Raw genomic sequence first — 21,983 nt, 5'->3', positions numbered from 1 at the left:
AGGAACATGGGGAAGAGGAAGGTGGACATATGCCCTCAGGAAGCTTCCTTTTGGTTGGACACAGTCTGGTAGTTGACGCATCCCCATGCGACAGGGGGCGGTCAGAGCCGGACTAGAAGGATCACAGTGAAGGGAGTAAGCAGTGCTGGGCAGGCTCCAACCAGGGCTTTAAGAATGAGATGACACTGAGCTGGGGCTTCAAGAGCACGTGAGATTTTGGTTGTCCTAGAAGGGATCCAAGTGGGAGGAACTGCCTGGGCCAGTTTCCTCACAGCAGGCAAGAGACTGGACATGAGACTTCAGTTTCCAACTCCACCTACAGATCAAGCACCAGGAAGCAGTTGTAACCGGCCCTTCCAGAGGGGCTGAGGGCATTCACATCGGGGAGAGAAGAGCAAGTCCCAGGACCCCTGACACTCTCACACCATTTTCCCTTAAAATGGGATGCGTGGTCCCCAAGGTATTTTCTGTGGTACACATCCATACCAGGGCTCAATAAGAAAATTTTCTTCAAAAAGAGATCCACAAACTTAGGTCTGAGTAAAGTGCCCTGTCTTACATAAAAACAGCTCACAATTACAGAGCACTTCCCATGTCTCGCTGCTCTTAGGACTGTACACCCCACATTAACTCATTTAATCCCCCAAACAGCTCTACTCTTATCTCCATTGTACATATAAAAAACAGAAGTAAAAGAGAGGTTAAGTGGCTTGCCCAAAGTCACATAGCTAATAAGCAGCAAGGCAGGGATATAAACGCAAGGGGACTGATGCCAGAACCCCAACTCCTAACAGCCACATGGGGCAGAGATTACTGTATGCTCATCCCAGTTCATTTATTCTACATCCTGGGCATGAAACTGAACTACATTTCCCAGCCTCCCTGCGTATGACTGAACTCCAGCTAACAGAAGGTGGGACGTGACATATGCCTCCTCCAAGCCTGGCGCATCAAAACTTCCCAGAGAGTCCCTTCCACATCTTCCCTCTTCCTCTGGGTGCTGACTGGTGAAAAGCCTCCAGCAGAGAATTCTAAGGCCCCAGTCATGGGGAGAAGGGAGTCAAAGGAAGCGGGAAAGGACAGAAAGAGTCTGGGTCCCTGAGTCACTGTGTGGAACACAACCTCTCTCCATCCCCAAAATCAGCTGGACTTTATGTCAGTGATAAATAAGTTTCTCTTGTGTTAAGCCCTGGAACTTTGGTTACAGCAGTTGCCTGCCCTGACAGATACATGATACCAATCTGCCTGCTGAATCACCCCTCTGGCCTTAGCCTCTAAATGATTGAAAAAGAGCTTTCAGAGTCATTGCCAAGAATGTGGCAGTTTAGCAAAGTAATGCAGGGACAGTCTAGACTCAGTTGAACCAGAGCTGAAATCAGGTCCTGCAATTTACTAGCTCTGTCACCTGGGACCAGTTACTAAACATTTCTGTGCCATGGAGTCCTAGGTATAAGTACTAAGTAATTCTAGTGAGATTTAAGGGAAAACATTTGTAAAGTACTTAGAACAGTGATGAGCACATAGACAACCCCAAATACTAGTATTCTCATTATCCTGTTAAGTCTTTTACAAAAGAATACCTGTATCAGGATTACGTTTGGAACAAAAACAAAACAGTACATTATCAATGGCCTAAACAAGATACAAGTTTATCTCTCTTGCAGAAAAGAAGCCCAAAGGTACACAAAAGACGTCCATAGGTGTGCCAGTCCAGGGCTGGCATGGAAGCTCCAAAAGGTCATCAGAGACACAAGTTCCTTCCAACGCTATGCTCTGCCATCCCTAGCATGTGGCCCTAGTCCTCATGATCCAAGAGAAATGCTGGTGTTCCAGCCATTACGACCAGTTCCATGCAGCAGAATGGGAGAAAACAGAAAAGAAACACCTATCCCATTTAAAACAACTCTCTGGAAGTTCCCCATAATATTTTCATATGGCCGCACCTAGGTCCTAGCTGAGAGGGAGGAGGCGGTGGCAGTACACACAGCTGAAAACCAAGGATTTTGTTAGTAAGAGGATAGAATCAATAAGGTAAAAAATAATAATAATAAGGGAAGCAACCAGAAGTCTCTTCCTCAGCACAACAATGAGTAAAAGCAAGCAAGCTACACTCCCTATCCAAAGCTCTGGTGAATTCTTAAAAAAAAAAAAAAAAAAAAATCCTTAAAATGCAAATACCCAGTACATACCATGGCAGTTTTTACTTTGCCTCTCTACAATCCATTCTCCACACACCAGCCAGAGTGATATGTTAAAAATTTGAGCCATGCCCCCACTTAAAACCCTCGAAAGGCTTCCCACTGCCAATCAAATTAAGGAGTGTGGATTTACTTGGGGCAGAAGGTCCCACCTGGTCTGGCTCTGTGCACCTCCCTGACCTCATAGCATGCCACAGTGGGCCGCTTCCCACAGCAGTACGGGGCTGGTTTGGGCTGCTGCCTCAGTCACACGCTGAACATACCCGCCCAGAGCCTCAGCACTGTCTGTTCTCTCGACCTGAATCTCTCCTTCCCCGGATTTTCCTTTGACAAGCTCCTTGTTGTCACTCAGATCGCAGCCTTCAACACCGTCTTATCAGAGCTTTCCCTGACCCCCTGGTCACACCCTCCCTAACAAACAGCACATCTCCCTTCCTCAACCCTCAGCCTAGCACTCATCACTCTCTGACGTCTATCTTGTTTGCGTGTCTCCTTCCTTATTAGAATGCATGTTTCCATTAGAGGAATGTCCGTCTTACTCACTGTTCCTAAAATGATCCCACCCACTGAAACTCCTAATTATCATCGAAGTGGACATTCATTAATACAACAAATATTCACGGAACACCTGGTGTGTGCTACGTACAACGACATAACGACATGATACTGCCCCACCCAATATGCATGTTTACTACATAAGCGGACTGTACCAACACTGACATTTCTGTCTGAATGATGTTCATTTAATCAATAGACTTTCCTGAGACTCTGAGCACAACAAAATGACAATCAAGGAGTCTGGTAGAGTAACATACTGAATCCATGTTAACAGTAGATGAAAAGGAGGGAGGAGAGACTGTTTTAGGTCATCCAAAGACCCCCAAAGCAAACAGCTGTCAGAGGATTAAAAGAAGCTGCCCATGAGGTCAGGAGTATATGCTGGCCCCAGACACAATCCAGTGTGTGTATACACACACACACACACACACACACACACATATGTGTATTTTTTTAAAGGATAGATTCAAACCCACATATGTCCTCTGCAAGAAGTCCAGGGAGTACGACTGCAGGAAAAGTTACAAACTGTCTATGGTTCCCATGGACTAGGGGATATGATACAGCAGAAACATGCAAAAGATATACAGAAGTGCTGATGACTGAGGGAGAAAAGGAGAAAGGAGCCGGGTGGGGGACAAAAAAGTGCAGGCGAGCTGGAGGAGGGGAAACAAGAGAAAAAAGGAAAACAAATCAAAGAAAGAACAGCTATTAAAAATGCTGAGTTGAAAATGTTTCAGATGGCCTCTGACATCTAATAAGTCATCTGTCTTTCTCAATACAGAAAAGTCATTACTTACTAGTGAACTAATACCAGCAACTGTGACAAGGAAAAACAACAAAGCTCATAAAAATATAAAAGTTCACCCCTTGCAGTTAGGCGGGAAAAAAAAAGGAATGTATTCAATTTTTCAGATGAAAAATATTTGAACTGACTGAATTTATTGTAATGCAACTTGTATTATATGTGAGGAAAATGAAAGGGGGAAAAAATAGCCGCTCTTCAACTTTTCCTTGGAAAACAGAATACAATGCATTTTTTGAGAGCCTGAACTCCTCATAGAAACCATTCATAAATATCAACATGGCATCCTGGCTACTGGCCATCAATTCTCATAACAGAGGCATGAATTAATAGTGCCATCTGCCCTGGCCACTAGGACCTCGATATAACCACCTCCTCAGAAGGTATAACCCAGGCCTAATGTTCAGCATGAGGAGTGCAGGTCTGATAAAGAAGAATTTGAGAGACTTCAAGGCAGCCAGAGGCACCGGACGACTCTTGTTCCCTGGAAGAGGCTAGCCACAGCAATGTGCATAAACAGACCAGGCAAATTGAGGGCACAAGGAGGTCCTCAAAGGGAAAAGCAGCTCTGTCTTCCCAGAGCCATAAATGTCATCACTATCTTAGGACTCATCTTTGATTCCTGTCTTTCCTCCATTCCTGCAGCCAATCGACTTGCAAGCACTCAATTGATATTAAAAACACAGCCTGAGTCTCTCCACTTCCTTATGTCTTTACTGCCCACTCCCTAGTTCACTCCACCACATCTAATCTCAGAGGTTACCACCATGACCTTCTAACTGGACCCCTGCTTCTATTTCTGCTTGCTGGATTTCCAACCTGCAGTCAGCATGGTTTTGAAAAACACCAGATTCCATCATTCCACTACTCAAAACCTGTCACTGGCTCCATTGGCTTCCCTTAGCATGTAGAATCACATACAAACCCCTTAACAGATTTCACCATCTCCAAACTGGCTCTGACCCCCTTTTCCTCCTTCAGCCTTCCTCTCCCCACATTCCTACCCAGCCCTTCTGGTCTTTCTCTCCCTTGAACTTGCCTGGGGTCACTGCTCCTGCTGTTCCTTCTGCCTGACCTGCCTCTCTTGCATCTTTACTCAAGAGTTGCCTTTCTGAAGAGGCCTTTCCTGGTCCATTTGTCAAAATCAGGCCTCTTCCTCCAAGTCACTCTCTAATCTACCTTCCTATTTTATTGGGACCATAGGAAATTTTCCCATTTAAATTTTTTTTTTAATTTATTCATCATCCTCTCCAACTATAAACTTCCCCAACAAGAATGTAAATTCTCCCATCCACTGGTACATGCCCAGCATTCTCAACTGCTCCAACAAGTTCCTGGCACAGAGAAGGTGCTCAATAAAGACCTGCAGAATGAATGAACAATGAGATGAGAGGGTGATAAAGATGAACAGGTCTCGAGGTTACCCAGCCCCACCCATTTTACATAGAGAAGAACAGAGCCAGGGGAAAAAGTCAACCCCTCTTCAGTAACAGTTAGCACACAGCACAGTGCTCTTAACACCATCTGTGCCATTTTCCTATTACCAAGGACCCAGGTTGTAAATCTGATACAATCCCAGATGACATCTAAGAAGCAAAAAACAACTCAATACTGGAAGATGGATAGTATTGTACAAGTAGGAGAAAAATAGAGATAAGGTGCGTGTAGACAGTGACAGCTCAAAGTAGCTACCCATGATCCAACTCAGACTGGAATGGATATCAGAATTGCAGGCATGAGTGGATTCAAGGCAAACCCCAGAAACAACAAACTCTTAAACAAAAAAAGCACATCAGAAGGAAAGCAGCGCATTATTTTAACACAGGCTTTCTCTAACACCATCCTGGAATGTCAAGTCTAACACAATGACTACAGAGAGAGATGAGAACACACCCAAGATAAGGCTGGCCCTAGCTTTGCTTCTCACTCAGCTGGGTTAGTTGCTTAACCTCCTTGGACTTCATTTAGGATTAAATCAGCCTGGGCTAGACTTGTGTGATTAGTGTACACTGTATTTGACTATATTCAGGTATAGTCATATACTATTATTCCACATATACTATTTGTGGAATATTTTGATATCAAATTTATTAGAAGAAATTTTGTATCATCTCCAAAATGAAAGCCAATATCATCTGCCAATGATCCAAAAGTTATATACACATCCACATATGTAATTCAAGCTAGGCTGCAGCAGTACATGAACCGAGAACTTCCAGATGTTCAAGCTGGATTTAGAAAAGGCAGAGGAACCAGAGATCAAATTGCCAACATCCACTGGATCACAGAAAAAAAAAAAAAAACAACAAGAGAATTCCAGAAAAACATCTACTTCTGCTTCATTGACTAGGCTAAAGCCATTGACTGTGTGGATCACAACAAACTAAAGAAAATTATTAAAGAGATGGGAATACTAGACCATCTTAACGGCCTCCTGAGAAATGTGTATGCATGTCAAGAAGCAACAGTTAGAACCATACATACAAGAGACCAGTTCAAAATTGGAAAAGAAGTATGTCAAAGCTGTATATTGTCACCTTGCTTATCTAACTTATATGCAGAGAACATCATGTGAAATGCCAGGCTGGATGAAGCACAAGCTGGAATCAAGATTGCCAGGAGAAATATCAATAACCTCAGATATACAGAGGACACTACCCTCACGGCAGAAAGTAAAGAAGTACTAAAGAGCCTGTTGACGAAAGTGAAAGAGGAGAGTGAATAAGCTGGCTTAAAACTCAACATTCAAAAAACAAAGATCATGGATGGCATCTGGTCCCATCATATCATGGCAAATAGATGGAGAAACAATGGAAACAGTGACAGACTTTATTTTCTTGGGCTCTAAAATCACTGCAGATGGTGACCGCAGCCATAAAATTAAAAGACACTTGCTCCTTGGAAGAAAAGCTATGACAAACCTAGACAGTGTATTAAAAAGCAGAGAAATTACTTTGCCAACAAAGGTCTGTCTAGTCAAAGCTATGGTTTTCCCAGTAGTCATGTAAGGATGTGAGAGTTGGACCATAAAGAAGACTGAGCACCAAAGAATTGATGCTTTCGAACTGTGGTGTTGGAGAAGATTCTTGAGAGTCCCTTGGACTGCAAGGAGATCAAACCAGTCAATCTTAAAGGAAATCAGCCCTGAATATTCATTGGAAGGACTGGTGCTGAAGCTGAAGTTCCAATACTTTGGCTACCTGACACCAAGAGCTGACTCATTAGAAAAGACCCTGATGATGGGAAAGTTTGAAGGTGGGAGGAGAAGGGGACAACAGAGGATGAGATGGTTGGATGCCATCACCAACTTGATGGACATGAGTTTGAGCAAGCTCCAGGAGATGGTGAAGGACAGGGAAGTCTGGCATGCTGCAGGCGATGGGGTCACAAAGAGTGAGACATGACTGAGCGACTGAACAACAACAACATATGCAACATGAGAACAAAATCCTATTATTAAATTCTAGCCAACGCTCTTAGATGAGTACTGAAGGCTCTGAGCCTAAGACCTGATCTCTGTTTAAAAAAAAAAAAACTTACCAAGTGTTAGGAAGGTATTAAAGAGAGACCAGCACCAAACTGCTGCTTTTTCCTGGATGAACCAAAAGGATTGCAAGCAAATTGAGAAGGAAGTCACAATTCCATTGTGTGAACCCATGCCGGCAGACGCTCTGTCTGTGTGCCATCTCAAACCATCTTGCACAAATGTAGATGCATATCCCACTTTGGACAATACTGGTTTCAGCACACAATCTTGAAGGTCTCCACTAATGCTCTACTATTCTGTGACTGAAGATGAGTGGAGGTACCCATATAAGAAGAGAAGCAATGGATGTAATAATTTTGATGAGGCTGAAAAAGGATCTCTCAAGAGTAAATGAGAAACAAAGATCATCATAGGGAAGTAAGTAAAGGGATGATGGTGTTAATGACCATAAGTACTTACTATAGGCAAAGGGTCATAAGTAATTTCATCTTCACATCTTTTCTTTGAAGTAGGTAAAAAAAAATTTAACATCATTATTAAGATACAATGAGCACACATAAAAAACTGCATATTTAATATAAATGATTTGATGAGTTTAGACATATCCATACTCCAAGTTTCTATCACCATAATCAAGGTAATAAACATATCCCACCATCTCCCAAAGTCTCCTTGTGTCCATTCTTTGTTTTTTGAGGTAGATAACAATTGTAATTCTTATTTTAAAGATGAAGAAACATCAAACTTAGCCAAAAAAAAAAAAAAACAATGTTCATTATTTGGCATAAGACAATTGACATTAAATGTCTCCCAAATATTTTGTCCATGACCTAAGATAAGACATAGTAGGTTAAACCATATGAAATTCCCCATATTTGTCTTTTACCTACAGAAATAGCAATTTCATATGTTCAAATTAACACATTTGGATCCAATATACAAAATATATACATACACATATATACACAAGTGTGCATGCTCAGTCACTTCAGTTCTGTCAGCTGACTCTTTGCGACGCTATGGACTGTAGCCCTCCAGGCTCCTCTGTCCATGGGGTTCTCCAGGCAAGAATAATGGAGTGGGTTACCGTGCCTCCTCCAGGGGATCCTCCCCACTCAGGGAGTGAACCTGCATCTTTGGTCTCCTGCATTGCCAGGCGGGCTCTTCACCACTAGTACCACCTGGGAAGCTCATACACACGTATACAGAATACAAATATTCTGACTGGTATATATACAAATACAGAATACAAATATTCTGATATGTATATGTATGTGTGTATATACCCACAAATGTGTATATCTAGTATGAAAGCTTCATAAACCAATATTTATCCTAATTATGTGCCATAATTAAACCTCTTAATGGCTTTATTTTAAAAATGAAAGTTATATCAAACATTTTAAAAATTGAACTCTGATATTTTCAATTCTTTTCTATTTTTATAATGTTGACTACACCCCACTAAACTGATTTTACAGCTAACAGGCTGCAACTCCCACCTTGAAAAACACTGAATTAAAAGAACTCTAATCATAACCAGGAAAACGACGGAGTCACCTTGAGCCAGACAGCGGCTGGCATTTCATGCTACCCCTCAGGTTGTAAACAATGAGAAGTTTAGCCCTAAATGTTTGCTAAATAAATAGAATTTCTATAATGGGATGGCAAGAATTGCAAAAGAATGCAAGTTGCAAAAGAATGTACAACTTCAGTTGTGTAAAGGAAATATAAGGGAAAACAACTTTGATAGATGTCTATTTTATTTTCTTAAATTGCTAAAGAACAGTAAAAGCCTCTATTTAAATATCTGAGTATGAAGCTAAGTAGCAGCAGCAGCTGCTGCTGCTGCTGCTAAGTTGCTTTAGTCGTGTCCTACTCTGTGCGACCCCATAGATGGCAGCCCACCAGGCTCCTCTGCCCATGGGATTTTCCAGGCAAGAGTACTGGAGTGGGGTGCCATTGCCAAAGATAAGTTTAAAAAATTCAAGGTGGTTTCCTGTTGGGAAAGGATTCAGAGCTAAGGAAGAATAGGACATGGAGTGGAACTCATTTTCATCTAAGTCTTAAGCATAAGGATATTATTTGACTCTTTAAATCACATTCATGCTTTACTTTGAGAAAAGTTATTTAATCAAAAAAATTCAGTCCTAATGGCAATCCAATGTAATGGAGAAAACACTAGATGGAGGCCCTGAAGATCTGTCATCTACACGGTGAGTTCAGGAAAGCTACCTGACCCTTTGGGGCTTTCCTTGCTTCTAAAGTAAAACATAGGATTAGAGTTTGGAGCATCTTCTACCCATAGTATTTTAGGACCCTGTGACTATGAAATATCTGGTGGTGATTTTCAGATCATTTTAATGAAGGGACACTGCATTCCAAGATTATCCAAATGAAAACTCACAATTTTGCACATAAAAAGTCAGACCAGGCTTAGGAGTCTCACCACAACAACTCAAATAATCTCAGTGCATCCCCTTCCATGGAAGACAAGCCACTCGGGTGCGTTACTCCTTCTCAAGTCTGGCTCCTATCCTATCTCATAAATTACAATTCTATATATTATACTACTTTTTTCACACTAACCAAGTGCCTTTCTTGGGGTTTCTTTCTTGAGTATTTTCAGTGTAGAGGCAAAATTTACTTGAATAAAACCATAATTAAATCTTTTAGTGGCTGTATTTTATTTCAGAAGATAGGAATTATTGAACATTATTTTTATTGAACCATCATTTTTATCTTAACTATGGTTTAACCTCATAATCTAATTATTTTTTCTAAACCTACTTTGCAGCTAATAAAAGAAAGTTATGAAAAATTAAATTACATTATAAAGCATGAAGCAAGTGTAGCTATCATGAGACTCTCAGATTGAAAAACTAGCATGAACTAATTCTACACTGTTGAAAAGCCAGAATTTTTTCACCCATATTAAAAAAAATTAAAATAAAAAGAAGAAACCTCTTTAAATAGAGTAATAAATCAGGGGATACTAATTCCTGTGTGTAACTTTCAAACCAAGGTTAAATCATCAGAATAGAATACCAACTTTTCAATCACAGCAGAAAGAAGAATCAACCCTACAAGGCCAGCTGGTAAGGTCTCTGTCAAAGGGATTTGTAAAAGAACTACTCCCTCTCCCCTCTTGTCTGACTTTTACAGCATTTAGTTTTCAACTCTAATATAATATTCTTGCTTTCCTTTAGTTTAGGTCCTAAAAGCTTCAAGTGCCATATCAGATTTAAGTCCCTCAAAAGCATGGCACCCATGCCCTGCAAAACATCTTTATAGATAAATAGCTTAAAAATGATTGATAACTGCATTCACAGTGGCAATTCTTTGCACCATTAGGAATCCTGTGGGCAACACATTCAAGAATTATCTAAACTTCTGAAAAATATTTTGAGTCTCTGCATATAGGGACAACCCTTGCTGCAAGTCAGCAGAAGCTACAAAATGTGTGTGTGTGTGTGTGTGTGCGTGTATGCCTAATTTACACTTAGATTTTCCTGAGTTCTGACCTCAAAACTCTGATCTTAGCAAAGACAGCAAGTAATCCCTTCTTTATAGTAGTTTAGATGAAAAATATTTAAAGTCATTTTACAATTTACCCCTTAAGTACAGGGAACAAAGACCACCAAACTAGTTGTAAGGAGAATGCAGTGGGCTGGGATTTTGCTGTTTTGGTTTGTTTAAACAAAACACCTCCACCAGACTGATACTAAATCATGAATTTAATGACCTCTCAACTAACTTCTGTGAGCATGTACACTGTATAAAACATTAGGTACAATGAAAGGTACAAAAGGAATTAACATGCTTCTGCTCCCAAATGAAGAACTGTTAGTCTAGCTGGTGGTGACATGTAAAAATGAACAGAGACCGAATACAGTATCTCTACAGAGGAGAAACTTGGCCAACAACTGAACAAATGCTTTAACCAAGTGATGACATTAACATCACCAGGAAAAGCAAAGTTGAGATCACGACCCCTTGAGATAATGGGATAATAAACCATCTAAGGTGATATTTTCCCTGAAAACCCATAGCCCAATCTAATCATGAGGAAACAGAGCAGACCATCCCAAGTTGAGAGACATTCTACTAAACAGCTGACTAGTACTTTTCAAAACTGTCAAGATCATGAAAAATAAAAAAGGTTGAATTAATAGACCAGAGGAGACTATGCAGACACAACAGCAAAACACGAGGCGGTACCTGGGAGGCAGAATCAGCTGCTGGAATGGAAAAGGGCATTTATGGAAAAATTGATGGAATCCAAATAAAGCTTGGGGTTTTAGTTAATCAGGTTACAAACCTGTTTTCTTAAATTTAACAAATGTACTCTGCTGATGTGAAAAGATAACACTGAGGAACTGAATTAGAGGTTTATAGGAACTCTCTGTACCGACTTTGAAATTTTCTTATAAAATTAAAGTTATTCCAAAGTTTATTATAAAAAGAAGTCAATTATGTGACTTTCACTCCGATTAACACATATGCATACACACACAAATACACCCATACACAGAGAGAAAGAAGGTAAGTAAAATAGGTCAGTAAGAGGTACAGGGGTTTAAGACACTAAGCTTACATTCAGTCTTATGAAACTGCCATTATTTGACTATTTTCAACCTAAAAACCAGCATTTTCATATGAGTCAACCTAATAAATAGCTGTGGGCTGGAAGACCTCATGGTGAAATGTAGCCCCTCCAGGCTGGATATGAAGGGAACTGGAGATAGCAGGCAGCACACACTGCAGAAGGGGACAGGGCGAGTGAAGGCGGGAACACGTCCGATGTGGTCCGGACAGGGCGGGCATTCACCTGTGTCAGGGGGCAGGCAAGTGACTGCTGTGGGCAGGCCCTGAAGTTTAAGCCATGACACAGAGCCCGGCCTCCCAGTGGCCAGAAACGTCCTCTGGAAGAGCTCTACAGCCGCTAGTGACACTGACTCATAACCGAGTCCTCCTGCACTGATGCCTCGTTCTCTAGCCCGGAGTGAAGTTTGAGCATAATGGAAGGATCAGAGAAATACAGTAAGTCCCAGACACATGAACAAGTTCTGTTCCAAGAGTGTCTTCATAAGTCCAATTTGTTTCTAAGTCCAACAAAGTTAGCCCAGGTACCCGAATAACAAAATCAACTACATAATACTGTACTGTAACAAGCTTATAATACTTTTCACACAAACAATACATAAAAAAACAAACACAAAAAAAATACAGAAAATATTTTTAATCTTACAGTGCAGCTTAAAAATCTTACATTTTTAATCTTGTACAGTGTTACAGTACAAGAGTTGGCAACAGGGGCACCTTTGTTATCTTCGAAAGTCCACAACCTGAAGGTTTTTATGTAGGGGACTTACCGTACAAATTGGCAGATTAAGTCCTCACTCTGGCTCTGCCACAAGTGTGGTGAGAATCCCTCAACAAGTCCCGTACTCAGCCTCCGTCTCAGATCCCACCCTGAAAAGGAGGGGAAGTGGAGGATGGTCTCTAAGGCCTCTTCCAGCTCTAAGATGCTAACTCCAACAGGGGATGAAATATGTTTCCTGGCTCTCAGGAGCAACATGTGGTTCACTCGAGTTGAGAGAATGATGCAGGTCCGTGAAAGCAAAAACACTGAGAATAAAAGGGCTGTGTTTTTATACACAAGAGTCTATTCTTTTATGATACATGTCTAGACCCCTCTAAATATTTAAACAACAATACTGTACCAGTATGAAAACTCTCTAAATCAGGCTCTGTGGTTAAGGAGGATATATGAACAGATGTGATCTTATTAAGGCCCTAATGTAACTCACAAACAATTTGTCATATCTGACGGGTATTGTTAAATTATGTCCACCTGCCAGAGGCAACCAGAGAAATTACCAACTGCCTTTATTCTGCTTCTACTCAAAATTCCCTAAAAAACTCCTGTAGATGTGTCCAGGATATGTATTTTTTAAAGCAGTAACCTAATTGTCACCAGCACATAACAGCCAATGTCTCGCAATTCCTTTTCATGTATATTTTATTTATTATGGGCCCAACTGTTTCAACACCCTAGTGGTTCAACTTTAATGTAGCTCAGGAAACCCCCTAAGTAATATCACAAAATGCTTAACATCTGTGAAACTTGGACCCAAAAATGTTCCAATTTTTCCATTGGTTTGGGAGAGGGAGATGGGGGGGGGTGGGGGCGGGGCACGCTGGCGAGGGTTTTCAGGAACAATCCGGCTCCAGCTCAGTTTTTATCGCCTCACAGGCAGGAAGAACATTTCGGGATTTACCTTACTAAACACTCAGAATTATTTCAAACCATGAAATAATGAACGCCATGCCTGCTTCAAGTCAGTTTAAAAATGAACCCACTTCCTTTCCTTTCTCTAAATATTTGCCTCATCTCTCCTTCTTGCATTACAATATTTTAATTAAGTAAAACAATGAAAAAAGAGAGGGAAAAGAAAATGAAGTGTGAAGCATGTGGCCTATTTCCCAAGCTTTTTCAAAACTTCTCAGAGCTCTTTGGTCTCCAGTGGTGTTTGAAATATTCTTCACCCCACTAAAGAAAGGATGAAAAATTGATCTCCTCCAAACTTCAAATACTGCATATTTCTACAACTACAGACTGCAAGAAAGAAAGGCAGGCTTAGGAGATACCAGACCAAACAGGAAGCAGTTCTCAGAGGGACTACAGCTCAGCTCAGGCAGTTCCATGGGCAGTGTGTGTACACAGAGCTGCTAGGAGAATAAACACCAGCTCTACTTCTGAGAAAAATCAAAGCCAGTCCTGGAGAAACCGAACATGGGAGTCAAACCTCAGTCATTTGGATTAACTTGTAGGGGAAGGTCAAGTTGGATCAACACAAAGCCTTGAGAGTAAAGGGATTTGCTTTGTTTTGTTTTGTTTTGTTTGCAAAATGCAAGTGTACTCATTTCAAGGTTCACCCGGATCCATCCTTCTGGCTTTGTTTCTCAGCAGCCTCATCCCAATTCTATTGTGCATGAACCATTGGGCTCTCACTAGTCTCCATGCAGACTGTAAACCTCCTTCCCCCTTCTCCTGAAACGTCCCATCCCCGCTGTCAACTCGGTGAAGTCCTTCTCAAGTTTCAAGGCCCCACTTCCAAAGTCACCTCGTATACACAGAGAACAGCAGGGATCCCCCAGCACTTTGTGCATACCTGTAAGACGGTAAAGTGGTTCTCACCCTGCCTGAGTGGCATTAAAACCTCCCAGAGAACTTTTCAATAAAACGCTGATCTCCCACCCCATCCAGAACAATTTTGTTCTGAGCATTAGTAAATTTTTTTCAAAGCTTCCCATGGGATTATATCATGCAGCCCAGACTACAAACCTTTGGTACACACCGAGTTATCACACTGAGTACCCTGTACCCCAGGAATAGCGAGGCTCACCACAAGGCTTGTCAGCAAGGATGGAGAGTGTAGATCCTTTGGGACGCTTCTTTAAGAGTAAGGAATGTCACGTGATTTCTTTGTCCTCCTTCGGGTGAACATCATCAACAGCAGTGCACCTTCCACCCACCTCCAAAAGAGGGTAGAGGTCTAATCAAAAGTGGGAAAAGACTCCCTACTCCACCTCCACTTAACTTCCCACTGCTTCCCCAACAGTAACCTCTCTGCGACTTTTGTGCCCTGGCCCCTTCCTCTCCAGCTAGTCCAACTGTGTGGCTGATTCACAGCTTGCTTACCACTTGCTCCCTTGAAGCCTTCTCCTGTCCACTTCACTTTGCAGGGGTTTACCCTCCCACTCCAGGCCACTTCACTTTGCACCTGTCCTTAAGTGCCTTGATTGGTTAATGATCTCACAGGATGAGTGTATGTGTATGAAAAGCTTTGTTGTGGAGAGAGTACGGAAATGTATATCTTACAGAGATTTTTAGCTCCTGCCCATAGGGCTCACTATGTATAGCAGGCATTCCACATGTATTTGTTGACAGAACCCACAGAGCTGGCCCTCTTCTTTCCAGGCCAGGTTGTGGGTTCAAAAAGAAAGGTAAAGACTAAGAACTGTTGTTGTTCAGTCCCTAAGTTGTGCCCAACTCTGCGACCCATGGACTGCAGCATGCCAGGCTTCCCTGTCCTTCACTATCTTCTGGAGTTAGCTCAAATCCAAGTCCACTGAGTTGGTGATGCCATCCAACAATCTCATCCTCTGTCACCCCCTTCTCCTCCTGCCCTCAATCTTTCCCAGCATCAAGGTCTTTCCCAATGAGTGAGCTCTTTGCATCAGGTGGCCAAAGTACTGGAGCTTCAGCTTCAGCATCAGTCCAGAATACTCTGGGTTGATTTCCTTTAGGATGGACTGGTTTGATCCCTCAAGGGACTCTCAAGAGTCTTCTCCAGTACCACAGTTTGAAAGCATCAATTCTTTGATGCTCAGCCTTCTTTAGGGTCCAATCCTCACATCCGTGCATGACTATTGGAAAAACCATAGCTTTGATTATATGGACCTTGGGAAAATGGACTGGTTAAAAATTGGGAAAGGAGTATGTCAAGCCTGCTTATATTTATTGTCACCCCATTTACTTATATGCAGAGTACATCAGGCAAAAAAGACTAAGAACAGCACTGCTCTAAAAATCCACATCATAAACATCACAGCAAATACTCCTTGGTAGATAGTATTTGAGGATGACTTCCACAATCTTTGCCCTATGGTTGTACTTCCATGATTATGTCAAATAGTAAAAGTGTATTTGCAGCTACAGTTAACTTACTCATCGATTGGCTGTAAGATATAGAGAATTAACTAGATAATCCAATCATGTGAGCTTTTTTTTTTTTTTAAGCAGAGATTTTCTCTGAGAAAGTCAGAACCACTTGATGTGTAAGGAGGCATCAATAGGAGATGGACCTTACTTGAAGAAGTGGCGCGGGGGGAGAGGGGGACCTGAGGAAAGAGCCTGAGAATATTCTCCAGAAGCTCAGAGTGAACTCAAGCAAACAGCCACCAAGAAAATGAAGACCTCAGTCCTGCAAAGATAAGAAACTGAATTCTGCCAACTCCCTGAATGAGCTCAGAAGTTGAGCTCACAGACTCTCCAGGTGAAAAATGCATCTTGATAAGCATCTTGATTTCAGCCTTAAAAGACCTAACCCAAGAACCTAGGCAAGACTGCCTCCCTTACAGATAATAAACATTAAATAAATAAATGTCAAGCCATTAAGTTTGTGGTAGTTTGTTACAGAGCCACCCCCAACCACTGCCCTCAAACTGGTTAGACGAAAAAAGTCCCTCTTATAAATTAGCAAACATATCTTAATATCCTGATTTATTATATTCCACATATATGAGAGGCTTCAGAAAGAGAAAAAAGAGTAGACCAATGCAAGGTACCCTCAGTGTGCCTCTCACAACCCATTCTATTCTTCTATTGAGAAAGGTGGTAAACTGTCATAATGTCCTCCACATTAAGTCCTATTAATGAAAGCCGTTTATGAATTATTAGCAACTGAATAACAAATCATGTCATCTGTCTCAAAGGTTATTTGCTGAGTGCGGTCTGACACTGACCAATAGGAGTTGGAATTCTTAGTTGCAACTCCCTGAGCCTGACATCTGGAGAGTACCCCACCCAGCACAAGATAACTATTCGACCCTTGATGTAGGGATGAGGGCACCCTGGTGCCCATGCCAATCTCCTAGGAGGCCAACAGTCTTCCTGCTTCTTAGCCCCCACCTTGCCTGGTGACAGATGAGAAGCAGGTAGTCACACGGGGTCTCTTGGTGAAGCATTCCGTACATTGGGGTCTCTCATGGGGTCCCCCTAGATCCACAGATCATGCAGGGGCTCCCGAAAGGCCATGTGATCAGCCTCAAGGACCCACCTCAGGGCTGAAGGAGGATGAGCAGCTGTGACTGCCCAGCCCCACCAGCCACCATGCTGCCCGGTAATGCCCCCGGCATACACAAGCTTTCCCAGAAGCCTTTCCTGAAGTCACCTGCCAGCCACCACCCCTCGCCAGCCTGCTCCCGTCTGTCTGCATCAGCATTTGTCTGAACACCGCACCTCCATCATCCATGGGGGAAATTGATGACGACGGCAAGGCAAAGGAATGTAACTACATCCTATTCTAAAAGCACACATTTATTTTATTTTATTTCAGAAATGTATGCATAATGTATGGCTGTACATAAATGTTTTTACAGAGCCTCTTAAATGATTTACCATGAGGTATGTGTTGATTATAATCTCTGCTTATTTAAGAGGGCCCTGTTTACCCCCATAGTAGTTAATACATTGAGACAGGTTTCAACTAACTGTGACACCCGTAAACAAAAGTTACTGATCTACCTCGTGAGTTATAAAACTTGTAACATGCTGTAAACAGCTCTGTCATTTTATTTAGCATATTGCATTGTGTGAGCCGCCTTATTTATCTAGTGGTAAATCTTTATGTATCAAAAATGCTACAGAAGGCACAACAGATAAATTACAGACAGACACTAACATCTGACTAGTTAATCAAACAAATAGGACATGTAACAAAGAGAAAAGCTATAAATATTGACAACAAGCTGCTTCAGTCACAAAAACATTCAATACTTCAGTTCTCAAGTGTGAGTTTTATATCAGTCCCCTGGAAACAGTTTGTATCCTCCAATAAATTTTTACAGTTGATTCACCTGCCTGATACCCCTCAGCCATTTCCTTCAGAAGCTGTCAAACCCGCCAACGATAATATATGGCCCGACCAACAAGAACAGCTGTAGTCATTCTCTCTGCAGGTTCTCGCACCCTGTTCTGCATAAAATAATACATCAAGATTAATTGATTTCCCGTCAGTCTCACAGAACAGAAAATTAATTTTCATGTAGCTATTTTCCCCAGCATATGAATTTTGTACATGGCAAGTAATTTAAGTTTTTAATTATTCATGAGCGAGGAGGGAGTGGGGGGGAAACATGAGAAAGTGAGCTTTGCCGAACCCCCAAGGCCAATCCCTGGGCCTGGGTTTGTGCTGAGGCAACAATAGCATTCGCTAATGCCCATATAAATAATATATGTATTAACATACATCTTAGTACAACACCAATTTCTCTCACTCTGACCCGAGACTACCAGGTCACCCTGCGGTACTCTGTCAAAGTCGCCGGGCCGGCCACATGTGACAGGCTGTGGGAAAACACAGGCCGCGGCCGCCATGCTGGAGTGACCTCCGCCGGCCCCTGGGCGGCGGCCGCGGGGCCCCCGCAGGAGAGCAGGTGATTTAACGGGCAGTGTGTGACGCGGGACCAAGCACACGTTGCTAATCAGCCAGGTGCTACCTCAGCGAGCCTTCCATTTGCAGGTGCCACTGACTTGTGAACGAGAAAAATGTAACCATAAAAGAGAAAGCGAGCATGGGACTCGCTCAGGCCCCATCTTTCACAGACGCTCTGCAGACCAGCGTGAGCAAAACTGTCTCCTCGGAAAGGGAAACCGCCACACCGTGAGCACCTCTGGCAATCGAGAATGCTTGCTCAAATGCCAACCAAAATGCTCCCACAGTGCCTCCTTAGAAATTTCACTGGCATACTTCGTAGAACCTGCCAGACAGGCAAATGTACGCCGCCCGCCTCCAGTCACGGAGCTGGATTTAACCCCGTTAGGACCGAACACGGGTTTGGGCTGCTTTACCTCATGCGGCACTCTTGGGCACGGAGGCAGTTGGCCACTGGAGTCAAGGATTTGGGGTCATTGATTATTGATTGATGCCCTCTTCCACCCTGAATATGATCTGGTGTGAAATCAGGAGATCACTATAAACAGTTGACCTTCTCCCAGTTAAACAATGAGACCCCCCCACCACCACTGTGTAATAATCAGGCAGAGGACAGAATCAAAGTCATGTCACCAAATTCATACAGGCCACAGGGAATCCAAAAGAGACACAAAGAAAGAGAAACTTCTCTCAACCCAATGAGAAGTAGAGAAAGAACATGGATCACGTTATTTCTGAGAAAAGAACCTGGCTTGGGTAACCTGAATAAGCAGCTCTGATTTGGGGCCCTCGGTGGCTCAGCCTGCAACGTGGGAGACTTGGGTTTGATCTCTGGGTCAGGAAGATCCCCTGAAGAAGGAAATGGCAACCCACTCCATTATTCTTGCCTGGGAAATCCCATGGCCAGAGGAGCCTGGCGGGCTACAGGCCAGTGGGTCACAAGGAGGCCACACAACTAAAGCCAGGAGCACATGCACACGCCCACCCACAGGGCAAAGGCCCCACCAGTAGGGGGAGCACTTGGTAAGGAGGAGACAAGTGGAGAAGGTCAAAAACAAAAATGAAAGGAACTCAAAGGAGGCCACACAATAACCCCAAAAACCACAAAAATTTACCAGAGGAGGGTGGGGCTGGGGGCAGGAATGATTGATTCCCTTAATTGGGGGAAGGAGTTAAGTTGGATGAGAACTTGGTGAAATATTAAGAAAGGCATGAAAATGGAAGTTTCTATGAACATTCTTTTTCTTTACTGTATTTAACAGCTTCTATAAATGACCACTCTAACCAAAACCAGAGAGTCATCAAAAACTGCTTCTTTGCTAGCCATGCTTCATGCTGGAGGCTGGCACAAAACCGGGCTTCCAGTGTTTCCGTCATAAAACCTGTTTCCCCATAGCCAGTGAGACCTGTGAGAACTCACTTTAACCAGAAAGTTGGCACCTGCACAGCAGCAGAGCTTACATTGTTTTAATACTGTTTCAGAATAGGGCTTCAGGATTCTATTTCTATTACCTTGATGGCTCCAGACAAAAGGGTAACATGATACATCATGTCAAGCAGCTAATTATTCACACCAAAGACCAGCTCATCAACTTCAGCTGGGTTAAAATTAAAAGGAGGGGAGGCATTCTCCATTGTTTCACGTGATGTATTTACCCAAGGGAGGTTCAATGAAGTTTGCTTAAGTTTTTGTACTTCTGGGTTTCAAAACAAAACAAGATGAGGAAATTAAATATAGTGTTGAGACCCCAACAACAAAGGCCGTAGTCAAGTGCTGCCAAACAAACCCAGGTCACAAGCTGCAACAGTGTCCATGGCCAAGAAAACACATCCAGGTCCTGCTGACCTTCTTGACTTGTCCATGGCCACATTTCTGGGAGCCACCCAAGCCTCCAGCCCAGCAGTGATGCGGTAAAACCACAAGCCCCAAAGAATGCCAGGGAAATTCTCAGCTAATTACTGCTCACAGCTCAACCTGACATACTCCCTACTTTGCTGAGAGTTCTGCCATCCTGGTAGACTTGAGAAGTTTGACAAAGCAAAGCAGCTAAAAAGAGTGAAATAACTCAGGTAATCAGGTGATAACTGGTGTGTGTGTGTGTGTGTCTGTGTCTGTGTGTGTGTCTGTGTCTGTGTGTGTGTGTCTGTGTAGAGAGGGGACATGGATGGGTTCAAGGGAAAAGAATCCACAATGGAGCTAAAACCCCCATCAGCCAAGCTCCCAGCCCAGTCCCGCCTTCCCCACACACCCAGGAGCGCTGCACTTGCCATCTGCATGGTAACAAAGGTGCATTTCAGTTTATACCTGTGTTTGTAGGTTTTCTTCATCAGATGGGGAGGAGGAGGTTTGCTTTATCTCATTTTAAAAATAATCCTATTGAGAACATAAATGAACTCATTATGCACACCATAAAAAAAATATATGTGTTGGCAATTCTGTAACTAAAAACGTAAAAAACTTTTGAAGTCGACGCTGCTACTGGCATAGCTTAAAGGTCTTTGTTTCTGTAAATTCAATTGAGTGTTTCTATTTCTAAGTCTGGCAAGAGGTTCTAATTATTGTTAGAAGCCTAATTAGCATTTAGTATTACATTACAACAACTGCAGCAAAATTGTACCCATTCTCCAATAAACAGTATTCACAGTATGCAATCAAGCCGCTGTACCGAGCAATGAGAATTAATAGCACCGCACGACAATGGTAAATCCTCCATCTCCCGCTGTGTGTGTTTAATAATTTTTCACTCCTTCCAGATTGTTCCCATCAAGCACAATTCCCAAGGTCCTAATCAACCACCCTCCCCATCAATACTACACAGAGATCTGAGCACTGAAAATTATCTGCAATTTCAAAAAGTGCTTTGTTGCATTATTAGGCCACTGACCTAAGAGGTAATGGGTAAATAGTTTCTGAAAAATGTCCAAAGCACAACATAAATTAAAGCTTATAGTCTTGCCTGCTGTTCTCACCATAGCTATAACTGCAAACTATTACAATTTTTACACAATATTCCTAACTATAATTTTACACCATAATATTGGTGCAAAGCGCCAAATGTTCCACTTTCATGTGTCTTCACTTACTAAACAAGGAGGAGAGTTTGGGGAGGAAGCTGATGTATTTGGTCCCTTAGAATTACTCTTGGCCACCCTCTCTCCAGTCTTGCCCATCTGCCTACCTGCCCTCTCACACACACACACACACACACACACATACACAGTTTACAATTAACGTGTAAGCAACTTACAGTGATCAAAGGTACAAGCTTTTTCTAAGAAGTTGTGTGTATCAGGCTTTCTGCATCTCACAAACACGTGAGTAGGTTCATGGATTTAGGGCATGATGCTTCAGAGTGGGCACAGGGGAAAACTGGGAATCTCAGCTGAGAGGACAGCTTATAGCACCTTCTATTGCCTGGTGGCAAGTATAACCACATCATACAAGACCAAGAGAGGAGAAACACTTTATTTCAACAAAATTAAAAGTATACTGAGTTAATATGAAGAGAAGTTTTTGACCAGGAAATATGGGACCTGCAGCTCAAGTCAGAGCATCATGCAGGAGCACGGGGCTCTCAGGGTGGCTAGCCTAGAGTCAACACACAACACATCACAGCAACCCTCGTCAAAAGAACACATCAGTACTAATCGAAGAGTTTGGGCTGGATGATGTGCTGTTGGTGATTATTTGTTGTACAAAGGAGTAAAGA

At 42.4% G+C, this 21,983-nt stretch overlaps 1 protein-coding gene across 4 annotated transcripts in view; it reads right to left on the bottom strand.

Annotated features, from left to right (window-relative positions):
* LRMDA (leucine rich melanocyte differentiation associated) overlaps positions 1–21,983 on the bottom strand; it is a 1,194,775-nt gene that overhangs the window by 851,933 nt on the left and 320,859 nt on the right. Inside the window, exon 1 of one of the 4 annotated variants that reach the window (XM_061405857.1) lies at positions 12,424–20,385. The exons of 2 other annotated variants lie outside the window; for them this stretch is intronic. In XM_061405857.1, the coding sequence (XP_061261841.1) occupies positions 12,424–12,629 (206 nt within the window). In that variant the 5' untranslated portion in view covers positions 12,630–20,385. Of the gene's footprint in view, positions 1–12,423; positions 20,386–21,983 lie in introns of those variants that run through there. One more of the 4 variants, XM_061405855.1, reaches the window with a different exon arrangement.

The sequence above is a fragment of the Bos javanicus genome, chromosome 28, assembly GCF_032452875.1.
Source record: "Bos javanicus breed banteng chromosome 28, ARS-OSU_banteng_1.0, whole genome shotgun sequence".
In the NCBI taxonomy this organism is placed as follows: Eukaryota; Metazoa; Chordata; class Mammalia; order Artiodactyla; family Bovidae; genus Bos; species Bos javanicus.
This window is presented reverse-complemented; position numbering and strand designations above follow the sequence as displayed.